This window comes from Hyperolius riggenbachi, chromosome 9, assembly GCF_040937935.1.
Source record: "Hyperolius riggenbachi isolate aHypRig1 chromosome 9, aHypRig1.pri, whole genome shotgun sequence".
Taxonomy (NCBI): domain Eukaryota; kingdom Metazoa; phylum Chordata; class Amphibia; order Anura; family Hyperoliidae; genus Hyperolius; species Hyperolius riggenbachi.
In genome coordinates this window covers 282222950-282240786 of record NC_090654.1, presented here as the reverse complement: position 1 = coordinate 282240786, position 17837 = coordinate 282222950, and the positions used below count along the sequence as shown (strand labels likewise).

Here is a 17837-nt window from a genome sequence, read left to right as displayed (position 1 = left end):
TTTTGACATACTGCACTATTGGGCTCCCGCTTCTGCCTCCTGTGCCTTTTCTCTAGAGGGTGCATAGACACCCAGACCCTACACCACATATAAAGCTTGTCCCAGTGTCCAATCGCCTCCCCCTTTTCCAGTTGCTTGCACAGGTCAGTACAGACACAGGGCAACCTGAATGGTTGCTACTGCAGGGTTAGACTTACCATAAGGCACTGTAGGCTCATGCCTACAGGCATCTTATGTGGCAGAGGCGGCTTCCCTACCTTCCCGAATTTCCCTCTCTCAGCAGAGCTGGAGGGCGATGTCATTCACCACCCAGCTGCAGTCCGGCAGCCGCAGGCACGTTGTTAGGGGCGGAGATCTGAGGCTTAAAGTGAATCTGTACTCTAAAATTCATACAATAAAAAGCATACCATTCTATTCATTATGTTCTCCTGGACCCCTCTGTGCTGTTTCTGCCACTCCCTGCTGCAATCCTGGCTTGTAATTGCCAGTTTTAGGCAGTGTTTACAAACAAAAGACATGGCTGCTAAACAGAGTGTGATAGGCCGAGAGGAGAGCTTGGAGAGGGTGTGTAAAGCTTCTGCCTATCACAAGCAGTGCTGCACATTCCACACATTCCAACCTGAGTCCGACAGAGGAAAGAAGATAAGATTTATTACAGAGACAGTGCAACTAGAAAAGGCTGCAGTAAGCCAGAGCACATTAGAACAGGTATAGGAACTTATAGGATAGAAGAAATAAGGCTCAACATTTTGTTACAGAGTCTCTTTAAGCATTGCCTCCCGTGGAAGTGAGAGTAACGTGGTGGGCAGTGTGGGTATTGCATGCTCCTCCCTCTGACCCTGCACTGCTGCATTGCAGACCAGCTGTGCACTCTGGCCACACACACTGCCATTTACCACACACTCTTCTCATCTTGGTTGGGGTGAAGGTGGGGTTGAGGCCATGTAAGGTGGTGAATTAATTGTGTGTAGTCCCGCCCCCGATTGTGTATGGACTTTTTTGTATGGTAAGTAGGGCCATATACTATATACATATCATTATTACATTTTTGGTTATTAAAGTAGAGGGGGCCTTATCCAAGATTTTTCTCGGCAGGCCCACTGAATTACACCGCTGCTAGGTTCATGTACATTTGGCTCTTTAAGTGATTATAAGAAAATAAGGGCCGGGATTTGAGGGTGTGGCCTGCGTCGAGGGGCGGAGTTTAGGGCATTCGAATCTCTGTGCCTACAAGCTCCTTAAGTGTAAATCCGGCTGTGGTTGCTAGATGACCAATAGGAAGTCTTCTAGCATCCTATCTCCATATGTGCCCCCTTTTCCAGTCCCTCAGCACTGAAATGTGCCTGCATACGCCACCGCCTCTCCACACACCTTAAAAGCCAGCGTTGATCAGCAGATTGCAGGCCGAGGGCGTCGAGCCAGAAAAGTAGCTCAATAGAACGGTGATAAGTGCAGATTTTAGACAGGGTTTCCTGAGAATTTCTATTTTAAGAATAAGAAGAAAAAGCATGAGCCGACAAGAGTGCACTGCGTAGCGGGAAAACCGCACAAATATCCGACGCCACAGGACACCAACCAGCAGAATATGGTTCAGTTGTGTTTATGTTTTCATGCTTCTAGCCCCTCAGAAATTTACTGTCCCTCCTTCCACCCAACACTAGAGGACACTGTGGCGTAGCAATAGGAGATGCAGAGTTTGCGCCTCCTCCAGAGGAGTCCGCCCTCAAGTGAAGCAGGGCTTTTGCGGCGCCGCATAGCGATGAAGCTTGGCGCGGCTAGAGCGGTAATGCTTAGCACGGGTCATTTGGGGATCAGGCGATTGCTGGACCCCAAATTCCTTCTCCCTCCAAATTGCGACGCATCGGATGGGGACTAATATTTAACACCTCCCTGAATTTGTGCGACAGATGGGTGAGCCGTCATTTGGCTCACCCTTCATCAAAAAGCCCCGCGCCAACCGCCATATACACTCCTCAAGCACTGTATTAACTCTTCATTGCTGCTATGCTTGTAATGTGCGTATATGTGCCATGATCGTTTGTAAACGATCACTATTTTTTTTTTTCAAGGATTGCTACATACAACCCATAATGGGCCAGTTTTTGTACTGTTTTGTACTGATTTTGGCGTTTTGGCTGTGTCCACATTTAATCAGCAATAACTTTATCCTTACTTAGGACATCTGAGTGACATATATATAGATCCTTTTTTTGGACAAACTAGATTTTCTAGGTAGTCTAATGTTCCCCCAACCACTTATAGTGTTCCCTGGTAGTCTAGTGTTCCCCCTACCCCTTATAGTGTTACTTGGTAGTCTAGTGTTACCCCCTAACCCTTATAGTGTTACTTGGTAGTCTAGTGTTACCCCCTACCCCTTATAGTGTTACTTGGTAGTCTAGTGTTACCCCCTACCCCTTATAGTGTTACTTGGTAGTCTAGTGTTACCCCCTACCCCTTATAGTGTTACTTGGTAGTCTAGTGTTACCCCCTACCCCTTATAGTGTTACTTGGTAGTCTAGTGTTACCCCCTACCCCTTATAGTGTTACTTGGTAGTCTAGTGTTACCCCCTACCCCTTATAGTGTTACTTGGTAGTCTAGTGTTACCCCCTACCCCTTATAGTGTTACTTGGTAGTCTAGTGTTACCCCCTACCCCTTATAGTGTTACTTGGTAGTCTAGTGGCCCCTCTACCCCTTATAGTGTTCCCTGGTAGTCTAGTGTTCCCCCTACCCCTTATAGTGTTACTTGGTAGTCTAGTGTTGGCAGTTGGCTGATGGTGTAATGGTTAAGGGCTCTGCCTCTGACACAGGAGACCAGGGTTCGAATCTCGGCTCTGCCTGTTCAGTAAGCCAGCACTAATTCAGCAGGAGACCTTTGGCAAGTCTCCCTTACACTGCTACTGCCAATAGAGCGCGCCCTAGTGGCTGCTGCTCTGCTCTGGCGCTTTGAGTCCGCAAGGAGAAAAGCGCAATATAAATGTTATTTGTCTTGTCTTGTCTTGTCTAGTGTTACCCCCTACCCCTTATAGTGTTCCCTGGTAGTCTAGTGGTCTCATCTACTCCTTAGTTTTCTTAGGTGGTCTAGTGATCCCCCCTACCTATGGTATAGCAGTCCTTTTTATCCTTTATATTATCCCTGGTGGTCTAGTGGTCCCTTCTACACCTTATGGTGTTCTTTGGTAGTCTACTGGCCCCTCTACCCGTTATAGTTTTCTGTGGTGGTCTAGTGTTCCCCCTACCCCTTATAGTTTTCACTGGTGGTCTAGTGTTCCCCCCTAACCCTTAAAGCGTTCTCTGGTAGTCTAGCGGTCCCCGTACCGGTGGTATAGCAGTCCCCTTTTTCCCTTATATTATCTCTGGTGGTCTAGTGGCCACCTAATCCAAATCCAAATAGCTTTATTGGCAGGAACAAATACATTTAGCATTGCCAAAGCAAAACATTAACATGGGGGGGATTGTGGGAATAAGGTAAGGATATAGGTATACAGTCCATAGGAGTGTGGAGGATGTAAGGGATGGTATAGTATCCTCTATAGTTTCTACAGTGGTCTAGTGGTCCCCCCCCCTAAGCTTTATAAATCTCACCGGTGGTCTAGTGGTCCTGCTTGCAATAGCCATGCTTATCCATAGTTTTATTAATGATTTCTGAAAATGAGTGATCAATGAATGATAGTTTTCTAATATGGTTTTGCATTGGAGACAGGTCCTCTTCAAGACTAGCTTCGGATGTTTGTGTGTTAGGTCGGGCAAGGCAGCGGAAAGTGTTATTAGAATTTTAAAGCCAGTAGTTTGTGTCAGGAAGGAAGAGGTTAGCCACGAGAACTCAGACAGCGATAATAACACCAACAGCTGGTAATCTCCTGTCACGGACTGCACAGCGGGGCTTACGTTATGGAGCTATTCACAACTGCTACAGACGTCTCTATTCTGTGTGAGAGCGCAAATATAAGAGAGCGCAAACGTGGGAGAGACCAAGGTTGAGAGGGAGAGCGAGAGTGTGTGCAAACATGACAGAGCGCAAACATGGGAGAGAGCGCAAAGAGAGCAAGCATGAGAGGGAGAGCGAGAGTGTGTGTGAGTGCAAACATGGCAGAGCGCAAATGTGGGAGAGACCAAGGATGAGAGGGAGAGCGAGAGTGTGTGTGACTGCAAACATGACAGAGCGCAAACATGGGAGAGGGCGCAAAGAGAGCAAGCATGAGAGGGAGAGTGTGTGTGTGTGAGAGAGTGCAAACATGGCAGAGCGCAAATGTGGGAGAGACCAAGCATGAGAGGGAGTGCGAGAGTGTGTGAGTGAGCGCAAACATGGGAGAGGGCGCAAAGAGAGCAACCATGAGAGGAAGAGCAAGTGTGTGTGTGTGAGTGCAAACATGGGAGAGAGCGCAAAGAGAGCAAGTGTGTGTGAGAGAGAGCGCAAAGAGAGCAAGAATGAGAGGGAGAGTGAGTGTGCGTGTGAGAGCGCAAACATGACAGAGCGCAAATGTGGGAGAGACCTAGCATAAGAGGGGGAGCGAGAGTGTGTGTGAGTGAGTGCAAACATGGGAGAGAGCGCAAAGAGAGCAAGCATGAGAGGAAGAGCAAGTGTGTGTGTGTGAGTGCAAACATGACAGAGCGCAAATGTGGGCAAGAGCGCAAAGAGAGCAAGCATGAGTGGGAGAACAAGTGTGTGTGAGAGAGAGCGCAAAGAGAGCAAGCATGAGAAGGAGAGTGAGGGTGTGTGTGTGAGAGCGCAAACATGACAGAGCGCAAACATGTAAGAGACCAAGCATGAGTAGGAGAGCGAGAGTGTGTTAGTGAATGCAAACATGACAGAGCGCAAACATGGGAGAGAGCACAAAGAGAGCAAGCATGAGAGGGAGAGTGTGTGTGTGAGAGTGCAAACATAACAGAGCGCAAATGTGGGAGAGAGCGCAGAGAGCAAGCATGAGAGGGAGAGCGAGCGTGTGTGTGAGTGCAAACATGACAGAGCACAAACGTGAAAGAGAGCGCAAATAGAGAAAGCATGAGAGGTAGAGCATGTGAGTCAGAGAGCGCAAAGAGAGCAAGCATGAGAGGGAGAGTGAGTGTGTGAGTAAGAGTGCAAACATGACAGAGCACAAACGTGGGAGAAGCGCAAAGAGAGCAAACGTGAGAGGGAGAGCTCAAACATGAGAGAGCGCAAATGTGGGCAAGAGTGCATGCAATGAGATGGAGAGCGAGTATGTGTGTACGAGGGAGGATGCAAACATGAGAGAGAGTGCAACGAGAGGGAGGTCGATTGTGTGTGTGTGTTATGCTGGGGATACACGGTACGTTTCTGTACAGTGTATCGAGCAGCTAATCCAGCCAGCTGATAATATTCAGCTGGTCCGATCATGCTGCTCGACCCGCGCCCGCTCGACCACCACCGGCGGACAATGGCAGGGAATCGAGCAGCTGACAAGGAGCGCCGGCGGGGATGAGCGGTAATCGATCCACGCGCATGTGCGGACGAGCGGGGATGCGGCGGGAGTCGATCTGGCGGCTAATCGGTCGCCGGATCGACCTGTGTATTCCCAGCATAACAGAGAGAGCCCAACCCCCGCAAAGTGCCTAAAACGAACGCCTCCTCCCCCCCAACTAATGCCTAACACCAACCCACCCTCCTAATTCCTAACACTTACCCTAGCGTCCAAACGTTTATGATCAGCTACAACCATTATTTGCTATGTAGTAGCCAAATGGTAGCCCAACATTTAACACAGGTGTCTATTAGATGCCTACCAAACCCTGTGTGGATACGAGGACTTCTCAAGAGGAGCCTCTACTCTCTGGAACTCCCTTCCAACCCCCATCAGGCTCGCACCCACCTTCAACTTTTCTCTAGGCCCTGAAGACCCATCAGTTCATCCTCGCTTACACCTCCCCCTACATTCTTTATCTTAGATCCCTCCAGTAGAGCCCTTCCACCTATTGTGTCCTTATCCCCCCCCCCCATTGCATTGTAAGATTACTATGCCCCCACTGACGGGACTCAGTGACTCTTTTTTGCCTACTGACCCCTGTCTTGTTATATGTAATCAGTCTTTCTACCACTGTTTAATTTTATAATGTGTCCCCAGTGGTGTAGCTAAGGAGCTTGGGGCCCCAGTGTGAGTTTTACATGGGGACCCAAGCACTTTATTGATATGGAGCCCCAAAACCTACCAAGGACAGCTGCAGTGTCCGAGAGGTGTAATCAGAGTAAGGAAGCAGTTTGTTAAAGGACCTCTGTCGCGAAAATCTTAAAATTTAAAATACATGTTAACATAGACAAATAAGAAGTACGTTTCTTCCGGAGTTAAATGAGCCATAAATGACTTTTCTCCTATGTTGCTGTCACTTACAGTAAGTAGTAGAAATCTGACATTATAGATAGATTTTTGGACTAACCCATCTCCCCATAGGGGGTTGCTAGGGTTTTATTTTTTTTTTAAAAGCACTTAGTGAATGGCAGTTGCTCTGTCCAACTGCCAAAAAAGTTTGCCGTGAGCAGGGAGGCAGTTCTGCATCATTGTATAAATCTTTTTCAGGAAATGTCTTTATAAAGAATAAAGGCCATGCTGAGAATCCCCCATGAAGAGATGGACTAATCCAAAACCTGTCGGTAATGTCAGATTTCTACTACTAACTGTAAGTGGCAGCAACATACGAGAAAAGCCATTTATGGCTCATTTTACTCTGGAAGAAATGTACTTCTTATTTGTATGTGTTTAAATTGTAAGATTTTCACGACAGTTCCTCTTTAAAGGATACCCGAACTGACATGTGACATAATGAGATAGACATGTGTATGTACAGTGCTTAGCACACAAATAACTATGCTGTGTTCCTTTTTTTCTTTCTCTGCCTGAAAGAGGTAAATATCAGGTATGTAAGTGGCTGACTCAGTCCAGACTCAGACAGGAAGTGACTACAGTGTGACCCTCACTGATAAGAAATTCCCCTTTTTTATCTCTTTCTTGCTGTCAGAAGCCATTTTCTGATTTTCTGCTAGTAAAGTGTTTTATAGTTGGAATTTCTTATCAGTGAGGGTCACACTGTAGTCACTTCCTGTCTGAGTCAGGACTGAGTCAGCCACTTACATACCTGATATTTGACTCTTTCAGGCAGAGAAAGAAAAAAAGGAACACAGCATAGTTATTTGTGTGCTAGGCACTGTACATACACGTCTATCTCATCATGTCACATGTCACTTCGGGTATCCTTTACGGATTACCACTATGAAATGCACATATAGAGGTGATCATTAACAACATAGCATCAATGAATAGCTAAAAAGATCAACAAAAGTTTGCTTTCCTAAAACAGAAAGAATTTGGGATAATTCAGGTTGGAGTGAGCTTGAGATGTCTCCCAGGCACCACTGCTGAATATTAATCACAGCAAATTAACCATTGTTACCCTTAGAAGCTAAACACACCTCCAGAACTGCTGGAATGCAGTGATGTGTCAGTTTGTTAATTTGTACAGAGCCATAATAATCCAACTAAAAAGATAGCTAAAAAGATGGAAGAAGGTGGGCTTCTAGTAGGCCCCTCTGGTTCATTGGCCCTGGTTCGGTCGCAACCTATTTATACTCTGTTGATACACCACCGGTGTCCCCAATTTATTGTACAGCACTGTGTAATACGTATGTTAGCACTCTATGAATAAAAAAATTAATAATAATGACAATAGAAGTATATATAAAGTCAGATAAGAAAGAGAAAAATAGGAGACAGTGGTAGAGGAGACTGAAGACAGATTGAGGGGTGATATGGAGGGAGAAGGGACGGAGGAGAGAGCAGGATATATGAGCCTTGCGTGTAATTGCGCACCCATGTGGGATACACACCGCGCCCAGCTGTACCGCAGGCCATGTGCCAAACACATGCAGCACACATGCAGCCTTCTAAGCAGCCTCTGCCAAACACTCAGGATAGCTCCACCCACAATGACCTCTCTGTGACATAGTCAGGGCTGTGCAGACCAAATCCTGGGTTCTTTCGCAATATGCCCGTTTAGCATTTTCTTCATGCACATGTGTTTCTGCTAAATACATATATATATACACATCTCCTCATACAGAGTCTCATGAACTATTTCATAGCCGATTCTCAGCATTCCTGTTTTTAAAGTGTACCTGTCCATTAAATTGGGAGAAAAAGATACTTACCTCAGTAAGGGCAAGTCCGAGCTCGCCGTTCCAGCGCTGGCACCCTCCAAACATATTCATCAAGGGCTTTTGTATGAGTGCGCCTGCACTGCACAGTGGCACCATAGCATACTTTAATATCCTACCATATTATTATTGTGTATTTATATAGCACTGACATCTTCTGCAGCACATTACAGAGTACAAAGTCATGTCACTGACTGTCCTCAGAGGAGCTCATAGTCTAATCCTACCATAGTCATAGTCTAATGTCCTACCATATTATTATTATGTATTTATATAGCACTGACATCCTCTGCAGCACTGTACAGAGTACATAGTCATGTCACTGACTGTCCTCAGAGGAGCTCATAGTCTAATCCTACCATAGTCATAGTCTAATGTCCTACCATATTATTATTATGTATTTATATAGCACTGACATCCTCTGCAGCACTGTACAGAGTACATAGTCATGTCACTGACTGTCCTCAGAGGAGCTCATAGTCTAATCCTACCATAGTCATAGTCTAATGTCCTACCATATTATTATTATGTATTTATATAGCACTGACATCCTCTGCAGCACTGTACAGAGTACATAGTCATGTCACTGACTGTCCTCAGAGGAGCTCATAGTCTAATCCTACCATAGTCATAGTCTAATGTCCTACCATATTATTATTATGTATTTATATAGCACTGACATCTCCTGCAGCACATTACAGAGTACATAGTCATGTCCCTGACTGTCCTCAGAGAAGCTCACAGTCTAATCCTACCATAGTCATAGTCTAATGTCCTACCATATTATTATTATGTATTTATATAGCACTGACATCTCCCGCAGCACATTACAGAGTACATAGTCATGTCCCTGACTGTCCTCAGAGGAGCTCACATTCTAATCCTACCATAGTCATAGTCTAATGTACTACCATATTTTTATTGTGTATTTATATAGCACTGACATCTTCTGCAGCACTTTACAGAGTACATAGTCATGTCACTGACTGTCCTCAGAGGAGCCCACAATCTAATCCTACCATAGTCTAGTCTAATGTCCTACAATATTATTATTATGTATTTATATAGCACTGACACCTTCTGCAGCACTTTACAGGGTACATAGTCATGTCACTTACTGTCCTCAGAGGAGCTCACACTCTAATCCTACCATAGTCATAGTCTAATGTCCTACCATATTACTATTATGTATGTATATAGCACTGACACCTTCTGCAGCACTTTACAGGGTACATAGTCATGTCACTGACTGTCCTCAGAGGAGCTCACACTCTAATCCTACCATAGTCATAGTGTAATGTCCTACCATATTATTATTATGTATTTATATAGCACTGACATCTTCTGCAGCACATTACAAAGTGCATAGTCACGTCACTGACTGTCCTCAGAGGAGTTCACACTCTAATCCTGCCATAGTCATAGTTTAAAGTCCTACCATATTATTATGTATTTATATAGCACTGACATCTTCTGCAGCACTGTACACAGTACATAGTCATGTCACTGACTGCCCTCAGAGGAGCTTAGAATGTAATCCTGACCATATAGTCATAGATCCCCATTTCTATGATAAACAATGTCAATGTGCTTTTGAGTTATTTAATTCTTAGGCAATGAAGACTGGAATGCCTGTGCCATGGCGACGATACAAACTGACCACCTGGCTTTGTATTATGAAGACTAGCACTAGATGGCGCTCACCTCCTCTGTATTTCCATCTCGTCTGGCGAGGGCCCATTTTGGATGCTGGGGGCTTGGCGCTGGGCAGCAGGGCCTGCGGAGGAAGCAGAGGGATCTCAGGTTAGTATAAATGCTTCAGATACAGGCGCAAAGAAAAAACAAACAAGATGAACTTTACTGACAGCGTAAAAAACAAAACACAAACCCTAAGTAAGGGACCCTTGTCACCCCTCCTCCCTGCTCAGTGCAGCTGAACTGCGTCTCTATAGTACTCATTCCCCGAACTATCGCTGTAAGAATCGTCCAGTGATGGGGCATGTGTACAAGTTTTTAAGGACACCAGAAGTGAGAGGTATACAGAGGCTGCCATATTTATTTCCTGTTAAACAATGCAAGTTGCCTGGCAGCCCTGCTGATCCTCTGCCCCTAATGGTGGCCATACACGGTACAATAAAAACATTAGATTTTTCCATTTATTTGATGTAAACGATCGAATCGAATGAAAGTTGAAAATATTTTTTCTTTTCGATCAATAAATTCGAACGATTATCCCGTTTTTTCAAGAATAATCTGATTGGACATGCTGGAAAAATCTTTATATTCGATCTAACGGAATAATCGGACTAAATTATCTAATCGAAAAAAAAAAATGAAAAATTGTACCATGTATGGCCACCTTACTTTTAGCCACAGGCCCTGCACAAGCATGCAGCAGATCAGGTGTCTGACTACATAGGTGCTCAGTGCTGTCTTTCTTGCTACAGTTAGACACTCATATTGACCTGAAGATGAGGGATTTAGACTAGCGAAACGCCTGTAGGGTTTCCAATAATATTGTTATTTTCAGCCTGAGCTGTCAGTTGACTTCTTTAAAGAGAACCAGAGACGAAGCACCCTCTTGTATTTTACCTTTTAAATCAGTGGGAACATGACAGTAAACACCTAATCTGCTCTCTGTTTCATTGTTCTCTGTTTAATCTGACTGTTATCACCTCTGATAAGAATCCCCGACTGAGCACTCAGTCTAGCTTTGCTATGGAAAGATTATAGCCGAGTCTGTCTTCTCTGGTGTCTTTTCAAGCCCAAGCCTGCCCCCTTGTGGCTCTGCTATAATGACTCAGCTATATATACTCCCTGCAAAGCCAGACTGAATGCTCAGACCGGGATTCTTATCACAGCTGATAACAGACACTTTTAGCAGTGAGGATGAAACAGAGAGCAGGGTAAGTGTTTCCTCTAATGTTCTTACTGATATATATGGTAAAATACACAAGGGTGCTTCGACTCTGGTTCACTTTAAAGGACAAAAGGAAGTGAAAAAAATAGCAACATTTTAAAATACATGCGTACAAGAAGTACATTTTTTTCTCAGATTAAAATGCACTATAAATTACTTTACTCCTATGTTCCTGTTTCTTACAGTAATTGTACAAATTTGACAGATCTGACAGATTTAGGACTAATCCAGCTCATCATCATGGGGGATTATCAGTGTTTCTTTTATTTTCAAATGCACTTTTTGAACAGCAGGTCCCCACAGTGGGAAGGGATGTAAGCATGGGGGAACAGTGGCAATGCATGGGGCCCTCCAGCAAAACCTTGATAGGAACCCCCCCCCCCCCCAATGTCCACACCCCTTTCCTTGCCTCTCTTTGGTGCCCTTAACAGCCTGGGGGCCCATCTCACAGGGGCCATAAAACAACTGTTGCCATCATGATCTTCACGCCCATAACAAGTGTAGCCACAAGAAGATGTGAAGGTTCGGTCCCCAAAAAAGCTCTTGGCCCCCCTGCGATCAGGGGCTGAATCCAATCAATCAGCATCCAGAATACAATCAATCAGCACACGACACAGTAGGAGGGGGAAGAAGACTTTGCATGATCAGGTGGAGGTGGACAGAATGCGGCAGGTGAAGGAGGTACCAGTCAATGGCGTCACTAGGGGGGGGGGTGTGGTAGGTGAGGACCGCATCAAGTGTCACCAGCAGAGGAGGAGACACCAAGCTCCAGGCTAAGGGAGAGTGGAGTAGGCTATGTATGTTAATATAGACCTTTTATTACTATAAATAGTAAAAAGGCCCGCCCATTGAAAAACGTGTGCTAGGCCACGCCCGCGGCCCCCCCCCCCCCCACAATGCGTGCACAGACGCGTCTCGATTGCCCATCCACCATCGCTGTCCAAAGTATATGCACACAGGGAGATGCTGCTTGCTTGGCAGTTGGAAAAAGCTGTTATTTCCCACAATGCAATGAGGTTCACAGACAGGAAACTCTCAGGTTAGGAAGCAGGGACACATAACACACAGGGGCAGGAAGCAGAGACACTTGCAAATTATTATCCTCTATAATAAAACCCCTGTGTCCCTGCGTGTGCTGTCTCTGTGTAGTTGGTCCGTGCTTTTTGCTACTGCGCATGTGCGCAGCACGGACCCAGCCTCACAGAGACAGGAGGGAGGGGCCAGGGAGCCGGGCAGGCGTGTGAGCGTGCGTAGTAACATGCGGCGGGGAGAAACAGACCCTAGAGCCCGTTTTTAAGAGGAACTCCAGTGAAAATATTGTAATAAAAAAAGTGCTTCATTTTTACAATAATTATGTATAAATGATTTAGTCAGTGTTTGCCCATTGTAAACTCTTTTAAATCCCTGATTTACATTCTGACATTTAGTACATGGTGACATTTTTACTGTTGGCAGGTGATGTAGCTGCTGCATGCTTTTTGGCAGTTGGAAACAGCTGTAAACAGCTATTTCCCACAATGCAACAAGGTTCCCAGACAGGAAACTGCCAGGAGTACTACTCAAGAGTTTCTTGTGGGAGGGGTTTCACCACAATATCAGTCATACAGCGCCCCCTGATGGTCTGTTTGTGAAAAGGAATAGATTTCTCATGTAAAAGGGGGTATTAGCTACTGATTGGGATAAAGTTCAACTCTTGGTCGGAGTTTCTCTTTAAACGAGCTTGGGTCTACTAGTATAGGATAAAGTATTATTGGCTTTGTTTAGCCTGGTGAGGTTGGCGGATCATGGGGTAAGACCATGAGTTTCCGCACGGGGTAACACCAACCCTAGTGATGACTCTAGACTACCAGCGGCTGGGAGGCGGTGAGAAATGGATGCGGAATGAGAGCCGCCAGTCTTATATAAAGATTCTAGTTATTACATCTGCCGGACAGATTCTGCCAGTACAGCAGATACACAGCAGCTGCCCCAGCCAGGCTGGCATCATCGCATCGCTGATCACGCCAATAACTTCCTCATCAGTCAGAGATTTTCACAATCCGCTACAGAATCCTGCCACTTCCTGTATTCCCCTCTGCAGACTCTGCTCTCCCCAGTGCAATCAAAGCTGCATTCACAGGAGGCCAACACCTCTCGATTGCACTTATAAAGGAACTGTCCCGAAAATCTTAAAATTTAAAACACACACAAATAAGAAGTAAGTTTCTTCCTGAGTAAAATGAGCCATAAATTACTTCTCTCCTATGCGGCTGGCATTTACAGTAGGTAGTAGAAATCTGACAGAACCAACAGGTTTTGGGCTAGCCCAGGCATGGGCAAACTCGGCCCTTCAGCTGTTAAGGAACTACAAGTCCCACAATGCATTGCAGGAGTCTGACAGCCACAGTCATGACTCATAAAGGAAAATGTATTGTGGGACTTGTAGTTCCGTAACAACTGGAGGGCCGAGTTTGCCCATGTCTGGACTAGTCCATCTCTCCATAGGGGATTCTCAGGATGACCTTTATTCTTTATAAAGACACTCCCTGAAAAAGATTTATACAAAGATGCTGGCCAGCCTCCCTGCTCACCGTATACTTTTTTGGCAGTTGGACGCAGCAACTGTCATTCACTGAGTGCATTTTGAAAGTAAAGAAATCCCTGTGGAACCCCCCCCCCCCCCCCATGAGGAGATGGACTAGTCCAAAACCTTTCGGTTCTGTCAGATTTCTACTACCCTACTGTAAGTGACAGCAACATAGGAGAAAAATAATTTATGGCTCATTTCACTCCAAAAGAAACGTACCATTCTTAATTGTATATGTTTACATATATTTTACATTTTAAGATTTTCGCGACAGAGGTCCTTTAAAGGGAACCTGAGGTGAGGATAGGAATATGGAGGCTGACATGTTTGTTTCCTTTTAAATAAAGCAGATTGCCTGGCAGCCAATCAGATGTGAGCTTACTGCGATTAAATCAGTAAAAAACAATTGATTTTATTGGCAACTATAAAGGCTCATACATACCTACACAGTCTTTTCTATGGAGCTGAACTCCACATCAGAAAAAAATCTTTGCAAGATGCTGCACACACAGATGCTGTACAGACCCAAAAGATCAGTATCTGCAAAAGATCTGTTCCTGCCAAAAATCCATTCCTGCAAATTGCATTCATAGTCTATGAGATCTGCAGATCATCATACACACATGATTTAACTGACATTCATCTGCAGATCAATCACCTGCAGATCTGAAAATCCATCCTGGTGGATCTGATCTGCAGATGAATGTCAGTTAAATCATGTGTGTATGATGATCTGCAGATCTCATAGACTATCATTGCAATTTGCAGGAATGGATTTTTGGCAGGAACAGATCTTTTGCAGCTACTGATCTTTTGTGTCTGTGCAGCATCTTGCAAAGGTTTTTTTCTGATGGGGAGTTCAGTTCCATAGAAAAGACTGTGTAGAGTATGGCTCTCATACTACATGAAGGGTGGTAAGGTTGGTCTGTGATCTTTCATTTTCCAAAGACTATAGTCTGATGTGTGTATGAGCCTTTAGTCACTGCACTCTGCAACTGGTCACTGCATTCTGCAACTGGCCACTGCACTCTGCAACTGGCCACTGCACCCTGCAACTGGCCACTACACCCTGCAACTGGCCACTACACCCTGCAACTGGCCACTGCACTCTGCAACTGGCCACTGCACTCTGCAACTGGCCACTGCACTCTGCAACTGGCCACTGCACTCTGCAACTGGCCACTGCACTCTGCAACTGGCCACTGCACTCTGCAACTGGCCACTGCACTCTGCAACTGGCCACTGCATTCTGCAATTGGCCACTGCACTCTGCAACTGGCCACTGCACTCTGCAACTAGCCACTGCACTCTGCAACTAGCCACTGCACTCTGCAACTGGTCAGAGCACTCTGCAACTGATCACGGCACTCTGCAACTGATCACGGCACTCTGCAACTGGCCACTGCACCCTGCAACTGGCCAGTGCACCCTGCAACTGGGCAGTGCACCCTGCAACTGGGCAGTGCACCCTGCAACTGGGCAGTGCACCCTGCAACTGGGCAGTGCACCCTGCAACTGGGCAGTGCACCCTGCAACTGGGCAGTGCACCCTGCAACTGGGCAGTGCACCCTGCAACTGGGCAGTGCACCCTGCAACTGGGCAGTGCACCCTGCAACTGGGCAGTGCACCCTGCAACTGGGCAGTGCACCCTGCAACTGGGCAGTGCACCCTGCAACTGGGCAGTGCACTCTGCAACTGGGCAGTGCACTCTGCAACTGGGCAGTGCACTCTGCAACTGGCCGCTGCACTCTGCAACTGGTCAGTGCACTCTGCAACTGGTCAGTGCACTCTGCAACTGGTCAGTGCACTCTGCAACTGGTCAGTGCACTCTGCAACTGGTCAGTGCACCCTGCAACTGGCCACTGCACCCTGCAACTGGCCACTGCACCCTGCAACTGGCCACTGCACCCTGCAACTCAACTGGCCACTGCACCCTGCAACTGGCCACTGCACCCTGCAACTGGTCAGTGCACCCTGCCACTGGTCAGTGCACTCTGCCGCTGGTCAGTGCACTCTGCCGCTGGTCAGTGCACTCTGCCGCTGGTCAGTGCACTCTGCCGCTGGTCAGTGCACTCTGCAACTGGACACTGCACTCTGCAACTGGACACTGCACTCTGCAACTGGACACTGCACTCTGCAACTGGTCACTGTACTCTGCAACTGGTCAGTGCACTCTGCAACTGGTCAGTGCATTCTGCAACTGGTCACGGCACTCTGCAACTGGTCACGGCACTCTGCAACTGGTCACGGCACTCTGCAACTGGTCACGGCACTCTGCAACTGGTCACGGCACTCTGCAACTGGTCACTGCATTCTGCATCTGGTCACTGCACTCCAGTCAACTTTACGGAATATGAGTGAACAAAAATGAGATACGATTCACCCAAAATTAAACAATAAGGAAGATAAAATAAACAAGAGCTGATGATAAAGCCACATAAAAGACAATTATCAAAAGAAGTAATTGAAGGCAATAGCTATAATAGTTTATCCAGAGACGGATGGGAGATACTATAACAGTGTCAGCAATGAAACAGCAACAAATGAATACAATGCCCATAACCCTAGAAAAATATAAAATATACATTCTGGCAAATCCATCAGCCTCAAGAAAATGAAAATAAAATGCCAAAAAATATGGCAATAGCAAGAAATATCCCGTCTGCAGTAAAAGTGGAATGACTTAAAAAACAAAACAAAAAAACAAATAAACAACAATTTCCTGGCTTTAGGATGAAAATATTGCTAAACTCTAAAATAACATAAAAACAACGCCATATAAACCATATAAACCAATCATTACTTAGAATAACAATGTTAAAAGAAATATTCTACATGTTGAATAAACGATAAACACAATATTACAAAACAGCCAATATATCCTTCCACGACAGTAACTTGTTTCATTTCAATATAAAAATAGACAGTTCCCTACATACAAACGCCAAAATTACAATGTTTCAGAGATACAAACAAAGTTGTTTTCATGTACAAATTATACAATACTGTTTTTTTAATTATTGCATATTGTTGTTAAATGTTACAGTATTGTATAAACTGTTAGAAGTAGTTTAAAACACTTTCAAAGCACACCAAAAACAACCCAAAATAGAGTTTATATGTCCACACCCAGAGTTATCCAAATGTAAATAATTTATCCACGTTCCACCGTGTTTAACACAGGACTCAACTTACAAACAACTTACAAACAAACTTACAAACATTCTCCCGCAACGTGACCTGTTTGTAGTAGGAGTAGGCCATATATTCTTGTACGAAAATCATTTGTTTCATTTAAAGTACAAAAGTTTTTGAGTATAAAAAGTAAGGTTTAAGGGCCCGTTTCCACTATCGCGGTTTCCGCTGCGATTCCGCAGAGTTTCCCCGCACATGAATCGCACAGGGAAACTCTGCCATAGGGGATGACGGCGCTGCGGTGGAATCGCTTGCGGGTGCGATTCGGCCGGAACCCCCCACAGAATTCGCGGCGGAGGCTGCGAATCCCATAGCCGTGCATGGCACGGCTCATGGGATTCGCCTGCGATCCCGTCCACCCGCTTAGCGTCGGCGTGCGTCTGCGAGACGCACGCCGCACTAGTGGAAACGAGCCCTAAAAGTTATAAACTATCGACTAAACTTAATGATGATAAACAGATAATGTAAAAAACAAACAAAAAATTCACAATAAACAATGATGTTTCAATACAAATGTTTTCAAGAGTAAAAAGAAAGGTTTAAAAGTTATAAACAATCCACTAAACTTAATGATGATAAACAGATAATGTAAAAAACAAACAAACAAACAAACAATTCACAACAAACAACGACGTTTAAACTACAGAATTAAAAAATGAACTATAATAGGTTATTTGCCTTAAAAAAATTATATTAAAGGCACCGTTGCCGGAATTCTTAGAATTACCGCTGAATTACCCCAGAAACTGAACAACGTGAAGAACTGCTCCATCCCTTAATACATCAGGCAACATGTATGGTAAAATAATGGCTATAGTCTCCGCGTCACCTACAAGACATCCTGCACAGGACGAGGCAGTCGCAGTGACACAGACAAAAGCACTGAAATATCCACTCTCTGCTGACCATACTATAGAAAAGCATGAACAATCCTCAATGGAAAGCTATTCATCCCCAGAGCTCACCTGGCCTCCGAGGCAGAACCCGACTACAAAG

General features: G+C 45.3%; 1 protein-coding gene across 13 annotated transcripts in view; it reads right to left on the bottom strand.

The window, feature by feature from the left end:
* The window catches only part of EVL (Enah/Vasp-like), a 230518-nt gene that overhangs the window by 56227 nt on the left and 156454 nt on the right, over positions 1-17837 (bottom strand). For 12 of the 13 annotated variants that reach the window (XM_068254686.1, XM_068254685.1, XM_068254682.1 and 9 more), the window contains exon 4: positions 9865-9937. In XM_068254686.1, the coding sequence (XP_068110787.1) occupies positions 9865-9937 (73 nt within the window). Of the gene's footprint in view, positions 1-9864; positions 9938-11489; positions 11973-17837 lie in introns of those variants that run through there. The other variant, XM_068254689.1, reaches the window with a different exon arrangement.